Source organism: Electrona antarctica, assembly GCF_951216825.1.
Source record: "Electrona antarctica genome assembly, chromosome: 4".
NCBI classification, from domain to species: domain Eukaryota; kingdom Metazoa; phylum Chordata; class Actinopteri; order Myctophiformes; family Myctophidae; genus Electrona; species Electrona antarctica.
The window spans coordinates 44,322,973-44,332,972 of record NC_136809.1 but is presented as its reverse complement, the minus strand read 5'-3'; the positions used below and the strand labels follow the sequence as shown (position 1 = coordinate 44,332,972).

At 45.0% G+C, this 10,000-nt stretch overlaps 1 protein-coding gene across 2 annotated transcripts in view; it reads right to left on the bottom strand.

The window, feature by feature from the left end:
• The window catches only part of LOC306922491 (adhesion G protein-coupled receptor L3-like), a 214,149-nt gene that overhangs the window by 96,691 nt on the left and 107,458 nt on the right, over positions 1-10,000 (bottom strand). For both annotated transcript variants that reach the window (XM_079500133.1, XM_079500134.1), the window contains one exon: positions 7,649-8,437. In XM_079500133.1, coding sequence (XP_079356259.1) covers positions 7,649-8,437 — 789 coding nt within the window. The remainder of the gene's footprint in view (positions 1-7,648; positions 8,438-10,000) is intronic.

Genomic DNA, 10,000 nt, shown 5'->3' with positions numbered 1-10,000 from the left:
GTCATGCTTTAATAGGTGGTTTAATTAAAGGCAGAATGAGCTTCGATTCTGATTATTATTGTCTCCACCACATTTTTGGAACAAAATGCCTCAAATCATCCAATTGTCATCAAAGGCATAAGAACAAATGGCACCCTTTTCACATTGGCCTATTATAGCGCCACCAGGAGGCCACAACCTGCCCTGCCCTGGTGGAGACCTGTGTCCCGAGGGGCACTTTTTCTAGTTTATTTATTTATTTCTTGTGGCTTTCCCCTTTTTATTTTTTTATTTTTTATGGAGGGATAGACAGTAGGCTGACAGGAAATGGTGAGAGAGATGGAGGGGTGACATGCAGTAAAGGCCATTGGGATCGGGAGTCGAACCCGCGGCACACTGCCAGACTGGATTACCAGCCAGGGTGCCTGGACCGCTGAGCCACAGCCCTGATTATTACGTTGATATGTCAAGATATATCACAGATGTTTCTTGGACATGAATTAGTTTAGGACTCATAATTACAAAATACGCAGCACAGCCACGGAGGCTACTTGTTTAAGTTGTTTGATTCTCCTCTGACGTGCCAAATCCACAATTTAGATAGCAATGCACCATGGTGCTTATTGCTTAATATGAGGGGAAGTGGGAAGATACGGTACATACGGTCTAATTCGAAGCTAAATATAAATAAAAAAGAGCTAATTCAGACTCTAAATACAACCCCTATGCTCCGATTGCCACTAGTAACAGAGTTGGGTACCACCCTAAAGCTACAATTTTTTAAAAAGGTTTAACTTTTTTTTTTACAAGAAGAAGAAGTGCCCATACCCTGGGTAGGGTTGGCAAAAGGGCCTTTCTCTGTGGAGTTTGCATGTTCTCCCCGTGTCCTCTAGGGTAAACTACCTCCCCCTGGTCAGCCTGATGGAGGGGAAAGGAACTGGCAGGAATAACGTGTTCCTTCCACACGCTACGTCCGGCCAGGGAAACTCCCCCCTGTCAGCCCCCCCCCCCCCCCCCCCCCCCCCCCCCAGGTTGGCAGAGGAAGTGTAGCGCCCAGGATTACATTAGATAATTGACACTGGGTGAAAAAAACGGGTTGCAAAGTCGTGGGATAAAACTTTAAGAAAAAAAAAAACGAAAAAGGCAAGGACGTCTGAAGTCTGTGTATATCTACAGTATGTGTACAAGATGTGGCATTCAAACTCTTTGCCCTTTCCTGATCTTTTCCCGAAGGTTTCATGAAAATGCATGTTTTCCCCTGCAGGTTCTATTCACTCAATAGCCTCGCTAATTCTATACTGCTTTGCTACTGAAAAGAGGTGTCCTGAGCAGAGGAACTCTATCCATTCAGGGAAACAGAATAGAAGGAACACATAACACCTTGGCAAATGCACCCCTTTCTCACCGACAATGTTCTGTTTCTGACAATGCACTGACAATGTGCTGAATTCTTGCCAATGGCATGCAGGACATGTGAAGCTCTCAAACAGCATATCTGTATGTGAGTACTGTACTGTACTGTACTGTACTGTACTGTACTGTACTGTACTGTACTGTACTGTACTGTACTGTACTGTACTGTACTGTACTGTACTGTACTGTACTGTACGTAAGCTACATGTACACAGTACATAGAGCATGGAGGACAGAAAGAGAGAGAGATGCAGGGTGGCAGTTGTGGGGTTTAGGCAGACATAAGAGGCATGCAAACACTTGTACTGTAAACAATACATGTGGCAGAGAGCGGCGGCTCATAGTTTCTATCTAATTATCACTCAGGGGAAGATAAATATTGTGCATTTCAAAAGGATGTGCCGCACGCAGCGAGATGGAGCGACTGGGTGAACCCTCACAGTCTGTGTGCCAGACTAAAACTGATGAAAAATGTTCGTCGGCTACCTTTTTTTTTTACCAAGGAAAACTAAATAAGAACTAGATAAAAACTAAGCTGTGATGACTAAAACTAAGACTAAATATATTGACAATTCCGTCAACAAATAAAAACTGGACTAAATGTTAGGGAGGAACTAGTGGAGAAGAGATCCAGTAGAACTAAAAGACAAGTCATTTTATGTTCGGTTGCGCTCTGAAAATAGCAGATCTACAAGCTCACAACGCGTCGCGCGACGCGTTGTGAGCTTGTAGATCTGCTATTTTCAGAGCGCAACCAAGTGTAGAATTCAGGCATTACGACACCATCAAGGCCTGCCAAAACACATTTTTCTCGACAAAAACAACTGGAGATTTTCTTGACGAAAATCTAATAGCATTTAGTCGGCAAAAACTAGACTGACACTAAAGCATTTCAGATGACAAAAACATGACTACAACTAAATGACATTTTATTCAAAAGACTGTTTGTGTTCTTTAGTCTTTGACTAAAACAAATCAAAATCAACACTGCTGTGCGCTTGTCTGCGGGTCAACTCACCTTCATTCTATTTCTATATTCCCCTTACGGTAATCTCACTGGTACACTGACGTTTAAAGCAAACAAACTCGCTATATATCTTAGCATAATATAATTGCACAGTTTGACAGTTTGTCAGCGTGCTTTGATGTGTCCTTAAGAGATGACACACTGCCTGCCAAATATAAATGATGCACAACAATAGTCATTTTTATACATATATACATATACAGTAATAAGATCAGAAAATCATATCGTCAAGGTGTGCGTGCGTGCGTGCGTGCGTGCGTGCGTGCGTGCGTGCATGCGTGTTTGCGTGCGATGTGCGTCGTGCGTGCGATGTGCGTGCGTGCATGTGTGCGTGTGTGAGAGAGAGAGAGAGAGAGAGAGAGAGAGAGAGAGAGCATGCGTGTGAGAGAGAGTGTGTGTGTGTGTGTGTGTGTGTGTACGCGTGCACATGGGCAGGGCAATATTCAATATAAGATTGATATTGTGATATGAGACTATAGATATTACTTACTGTAAATCGCTCTGGATTAAGAGTGTCTGCTAAATGCCTAAATTGTAAATTGATATTGTCTGGGACTTTTGTAATATGGCAAAAACAATGTCGCTTCCTGGCTTTAAAGCCTGCATTATAGTACAGATACATGTTCTATTATTATATAAAAGCATTACTGATGACTATAAAAAAAAAAATAGGGTTTAGTGGTTAATCATGCTATTCGATGTAGTAGATTATAATTATTATTCATGTCAATTAATTAAATGAAAATTAAAATGAATTATCTTCAAAAAGTTATTATTCGACTATTAAATCTAAAAAAAGTATTTGATTTAGTTCAATTCAGAGTTTATCAGTGCGTACGAGTGTGTGTGTGTGTGTGTGTGTGTGTGTATGTGTATGTGTATGTGTGTGTGTGTGTGTGTATGTGTATGTGTATGCGTGTGCGTGTGCGTGTTCGCGTGCGCGCGTGTGTGTGTGTGTGTTGTGTGTGTATGTGTGTGTGTGTGTGTGTGTGTGCGTGTGCGTGTGCGCGTGTGTGTGCGTGTGTGTGTGCGTGTGTGTGTGCGTGTGTGTGTGTGTGTGTGTGTGTGCATACGCAGATGAACGTCCCACAGCAGCAGCCACAGATTCCAAGACTGCAGCTGCCTCAAAATGACCCTGATCTGAACCGGCCAATCAGCGGGCTCCGTTTTTCAGTCGGACAGACACAACACAGTAATTGGTGGCTTCTCCGAGTATAGTACTCCAATTACAGAGCCTTGGAGGACTGAATCAGACTCATCTTACTCTCTCTCTGGCCTATTTCCTGACACAGTTTGGACTTTGGACGCTTATGAAGAAGAATACTACGATCCAGCGAGCAGAAAGCAGAAACCATGGTGTTAAGTCGCATTAGTAATGAATGATCAGAAGCTTGTGGAGTTTTTTTTACCCATGGACTGTTTCCCCGGATCCGTTTCAGAAAGAACCCCCCGGTGTGAACCACTATCGCTGGCTTTGATTCCAACAGCTCAAAACATCTATATATTTTTTTAAATGTTTTTTGCATGCTTCTATGTTAACGTGGATGTGGACAAGCACCTTGCATGGTTCTATGTTAACGTGGATGTGGACAAGCACCTTGCATGGTCCTATGTTAACGTGGATGTGGACCAGCACCTTGCATGGTTCTATGTTAACGTGGATGTGGACAAGCACCTTGCATGGTTCTATGTTAACGTGGATGTGGACCAGCACCTTGCATGGTCCTATGTTAACGTGGATGTGGACAAGCACCTTGCATGGTCCTATGTTAACGTGGATGACGTGGACAAGCACCTTGCATGGTTCTATGTTAACGTGGATGTGGACAAGCGCCTTGCATGGTTCTATGTTAACGTGGATGTGGACAAGCGCCTTGCATGGTTCTATGTTAACGTGGATGTGGACAAGCACCTTGCATGGTTCTATGTTAACGTGGATGTGGACAAGCACCTTGCATGGTTCTATGTTAACGTGGATGTGGACAAGCACCTTGCATGGTTCTATGTTAACGTGGATGTGGACAAGCACCCGTGGAGGTACAGAGGAAGGGACCAAAGTCCACTTTCCAGGCAATGTATAGAAATACATGCACAGAAAGGGGGAGGGGGGGGGGGGGGGGGGGGGTAGGAATATTGACCTGTCACGGCGGGGGGGGGGGGGGGGGGGGGGGTTAAAGGGAAATTCATGCAGTTGAGGAAGTTAATTTATTCCTTGTCTTGATCATTTAGTGAGGGTGTGGAGCGGGGAAGAGAGAGAGAGAGAGAGAGAGAGAGAGAGAGAGAGAGAGAGAGAGAGAGAGAGAGAGAGTGAGAGTACGGGGAAGCAGGGCGTCTTCATTGATTGTATATGTATTTATCTCCCCCCCGGTCAGCAGTCTGGCTTGTTGCTGCATTCTGGAGGTCGTTCTCCACATTGAATCCCCATTGATCTCCTCTTTAGAGCCCCGTGAGACAGCCACGGCTCCATTATAAGAGTGATCACACATCCGCCGTAAACACATGTTGTTGTGCATGCATACTGTAGATGAGGACGTGTACGCAACAGAGCACACGTGCGCGTGTGCGACTGTGCGTGCGGGCGGGCGATTAAGCATTCATAAACACGTGTACTTTATATTATCCGTTTTACAATTACATACACTCAGTCACTCACACGGGCGTACACACACACACACACACACACTCAGAAACACGCCCGAGCACTTACACCATTACACACTACACATCTTGCACGTATACTGATCGGTATAAACTAACTTTTACCTATAATTCCTTGTACTGCGTCCTGCTAAGTGAGTGTGAGAGCATGCATTAATTCAGACATCATTTAATAAGACAAGCAGCCAGACTGCCCTGACCACTCCATAGGAAGGTGTTGAAAGGCTATTATGCTGGGCAAATAGCGTTTAGCTCTCCAGGGCCTAACGCCCTCCCGTCCAGAACCATGAGGAGGTGTTAAGACTGACCTCACAGCCAACACAGCCAACATTCAACAGGAATGCATTAGAATTTGGTCAGCAGCTGTGGAAGTGCAGTAAACGCGTGTGTGCATGTGCGCGTGCGCGCATGCGCGTGTGTGTGTTGGGGGTCAAACAAGGACAGGTAGCCGGACATTATACTGTAGCACAGTGGTTCTCAAACGTTTTCATTAAGGATGCCCAAATGAATAGGACCTCCATCTGATAATATTTTGTGCATACCAGGGACCCCATGCAAGATTTGTGTCTTTGGCCATTTTTTTTTATTAATAATAGCAGATCTCCAAGCTTATAATAGCTGATTAACTGGTCACGTGCAAGTGTCCGACCCGCGGCTGGGTCATAGCAAAGACACTGGGGACCCCCCTGGAACCCCCTCAAGGACCCCTGGGGGTTCCCGGGGGCCCCACTTTGAACCATGCACTGCTGGAGCAGAATATAATGTGAACAAAGATGAGATAGTCCATCATGGTGGCTCATCCTTAGCCACTGTAAGATTTTAATCCAGTTATGATGACAGCGCCAACAGCACTGGAATGTTCTGAGCCAAATAAACCGCAAGAAACCGCTTTAAAGACAAGAAACCGCTTTAAAGGGATATATTACTTTAAAAAAAAACCTTTTGGTCATTTCATCGTCTACTCAGGCTTATGTGAACAGCCCAGACAGTTTTAAAGTTGCTCTATTCAGTATTTATATACTTGCTATTAATTTTAGCTGCTCCGCCCCCTTCCTATACAAACCCATTGTAGCTTAAAATTCCATTCTGGTGACTGATATTGTCCTCCGAATACGTAAGGGGCCATTTTTTTCAATAACTGTTTTATATTTTGTCGTATTATGGTGTTGTGTCTTGTGCAGAAAACAGCCAAGCCCACAACGCGTCGTACGATGAAGTGAAGCTTTTGAGAGAATGACAAAAGTCTACCTTTCTAATGAGAAACTGTTGGGATCAGATGCGTCTGAGTGTTAACAAGCATGCACAGCACAGCCATCTGTGACCGCAGAGAGCGCGGATAGATCTTATCCATTTTCAAGCTAGGCCTATTAATAATTCCAAATTCCAAATTAACATTTGGATGAAAGAGGCCGTGGATATTCATTATTCAAAAGGAAAATGCATTAATCATAAAGATTACTAACATGACAGCACTTTTTGCATGCATTTTCATCAGCCAGCCACACACTCCTCTTTCTAAGATTCTTTCTCTCGAAACAAGATGATCTAGAGGTGTAGTACGTTGAGTTACATGACTGAGATAATTAGTTTTTTTTTTTCATGATTTCATCACCCACTGATGAACAGATTTGCAGACAGACATACTTCCATACATAGACTACTAGGCCTACTATAATGACAGACACACAGACAGTCTCATCATAGATGTACAATAGGCTCTATAGGTGCTATGCACGCTACGGCAGCCATATGGAAAATAAATTGGGCCTCGTCTTTACTTCCTTCACAATCTAATTAAGGCTCTGTTCCATTTAGTTCCATTTAGTGCTCGAATGGAACCAAATAGACGCGTCGTACGTGTCAATTTGGTTAAAATGTTTACACTGTAAGATTTACACACCTTGGAACCCCCTCAGGGAAACCACGAGGGTACCCGGAGCCCACTATGAGAGTGAGACCAACTGGTGTAGCAGAGTTTGCACATTATCAGCACCCTGACTCTGTTTGACCACAATGGTCTAATTAGTGTATTTGGTAAGACCTGGGAGTGCCATGACCCCCCCCCCCCCCCCCCCTAAACCTAAAACATGATCATCAGGTACTTTTTTTTTTTACTTTTTTTTCCTCCAAAATACGTGTACAGAAAGTGTTAAAATTATGTTTTTATGTGGCCACGTTAATTAAGTATGCCTGATTTGCCTGGTGGGTGGTGAAGGGTGGTGACCTGAACTGAAGCCGCACCCACAGCTGTTGTTGTATGGCCATGATATTGTGAAATTTGTGATGTCACTATATCACTGTCATTTCGATTGGGCCTTTTGACCTGGGCCTCGATTGGGCCTTTTGAGAAACCAAAGATTCACAGGGAAGACATATTTCAATATTCTAACCACACCTGGGGGTCTATTAGAGTAATGTTAACCCCATAGACACACGGCACTCTTTAATTTCTTTCCAATATGGCTGCTGTGCATGGAGCCTACTATGGCACATTGTGCAGCGGAACTAAACATGAGACAAAGGTCGTGAGGTCAAACCACGAGGACGAGAACAGGGGAACGAGGGCCTTACCGTTGTTGCCGAAGTCCAGCGAGTACTTGACCACGTGGTAGTTATTCCACACGTACAGCAGGTTGTCCCGGGGGTTGTAATCCACGGCAGCGATGTACTGGTAGGAGTTGGGGAAGGGTATGCTCAGCACCGTCTCCTTGCCCTTGTCCGTGTTGTACATGTAGTCGATCTTGTTGCCCGTGCCCTCGTTGTCGTCGTCCTCGTACACCGTCTTCACCACGTACAGGACGCCGCAGATCATGAAGGCGTTGGACGCCGTGCGCTTGTCGTAGCTGGTGTCCCACGAGCCCTCGATGCGCAGCGTGTACGGGTTGAGCTGGCTCACCACCATGCGCCCGTTGTTCTGCTCCGTGGCGTAGATCACCCACAGGCCGTTCTCGTCCACGGCCAGGTCGATGTCCGACTTGCCGCCCCAGCGGTACGGCGAGGTGTCGTGGTAGTTGGCGTTGGCGATGATGGCCTCGCCGCTCTTGATGCGCGTGCGCAGGTCGAATTTGACGATGTTGCGCGTGCGCTCCTTGTTGAAGAAGAGCGCGCCGTCGTACACCACGAAGCCTGTGCCGTCGACGCGGTGCGGGAGCTTGTAGGTGGTGGTGGGGCGCCCCGCGATGAAGTCCTCCTTGGAGGAGTACTCTGTCAGCGTGTCCGTGCGGTAGGGGGTCCAGGGCATGTAGTATATCTTGTCTGAAGCCTGTAGGGGGTCTTTGCACCAGGCGCCCGACTGGTGGTCTGACTCGAAGAGATGCTCACTCTGGTAGACTCCTCGCAGAATGCCAGGGCACAGGAACACTGAGAGATAAAATGACATCAGAGGAACACATATATCATCCATAAAGGTCACATTTTCCCCATAACATTTACGATCGGTTATCTACAGCCGCTACTGTAGAAAGCGTGAGTCACATTCTGTGTAAATTAAGGTTATGTTGTGTTTTTATAACTCCACATTGATTTCATAGCAGTTAGATGACGTTAACATAGGGCTCTTAATGTGTCATCTATTGTTTGGCATACTGTCAACATGAATGTACAGTGTGGCGAACAGTATTCCTCTGATTTAATGCATAGCAACCTTCTCTAACAACCGACAAAGATATGAAGTGGTACATTTTGTTCTTCTATTCTCTATTTCCCTCCTTCCTCCTCATTAGTCCCTTTGCACTTTCTTTCTTTGCTTTCTTTCTATTCCAGTCAGAAACCAGAGTGTGGAACGGTACTGTACAAGTCTTTTATCCCCTGCTGTTTCTGCAATTGTGGCGATAATTCATTTCCCACTCTGGGCCGAGTATTCCCTGCTTGGAATACTGGGGTCACGTTTTATGATTGATGCGGGAGATGCTGTAAATTCTGGGAAGCCGGGGGAACTAGAGTCTTGGGGACTCTTGTCATGTACGTGGAATGTTGTTGTGTGTGTGTACGTACGCACGCACGTGCGCAGGCACGCACGAACGCACGCAGAGGGTTCGCTGTGGCTTTGCAGTGTGGTTTTCCTATTCTCCTCTTTAATGTATAATTCCAGAGTCTGTTCAAACAGTTAGGATTATTGATTAAATTCTCAAAAGCTATATTCAATGCACGTCTCCCAAGACGTAGTAATGTCATTATGGGTTCCTGTCCATTGGCTCACAGTATCGTGGAAAACTGTGGAATGACAGTTTGCTTGTTATATTTAACACCCGACCATCAAACAGCATAATCTGAGATCAAACAGTATTAATATAGTAGCAGTGAGCTCGAAAGAGATGCAGCTGTCACTGAGTCTCAAAGCACTTCAAGCACTGGCAGCTAAAAGTGACACTTCGCCCAAACATGTGTGCGTGCGTGCGTGCGTGCGTGCGTGCGTGCGTGCGTGCGTGCGCTTGCATGTGTAGGCGTGTCGCAATTATTACTTAATCACCTTATCACAATTATTACAGAAAATCACAATTATTTTGCATAATTGTCATAATCGTTTCCATGTTGAAACATGTTACAAACATCAAACATTAAATACTGGAAATCCTGGTCTCTATACTGCCTCCCCCTGGCCAGCCGGGGCACCTGATGGAGGGGAAAGGAATTCGCTAGGTCCACCCGGGGAAACTCCCCCCTGTCAGGTGAAAAGAAGAACTTGGACTTGGACTGCTCATGCATTGTAGGAAGCATGAGGTCAGTCTGTTGCTCTCTTACATTAGATAATTGATACTGGGTGAAAATAATTGTGGGATAAAATGTGGAAATGACAGATGCACAACTTGAAGTATAAAGTGATTAGTATATAAAGTAATAATAGGCCTATAAGGTTATTAAATATGCCAGTAATGTCTTTGTATATTTTAGTTATTTGTCATATCTACCCTGTGTGATTTTTCT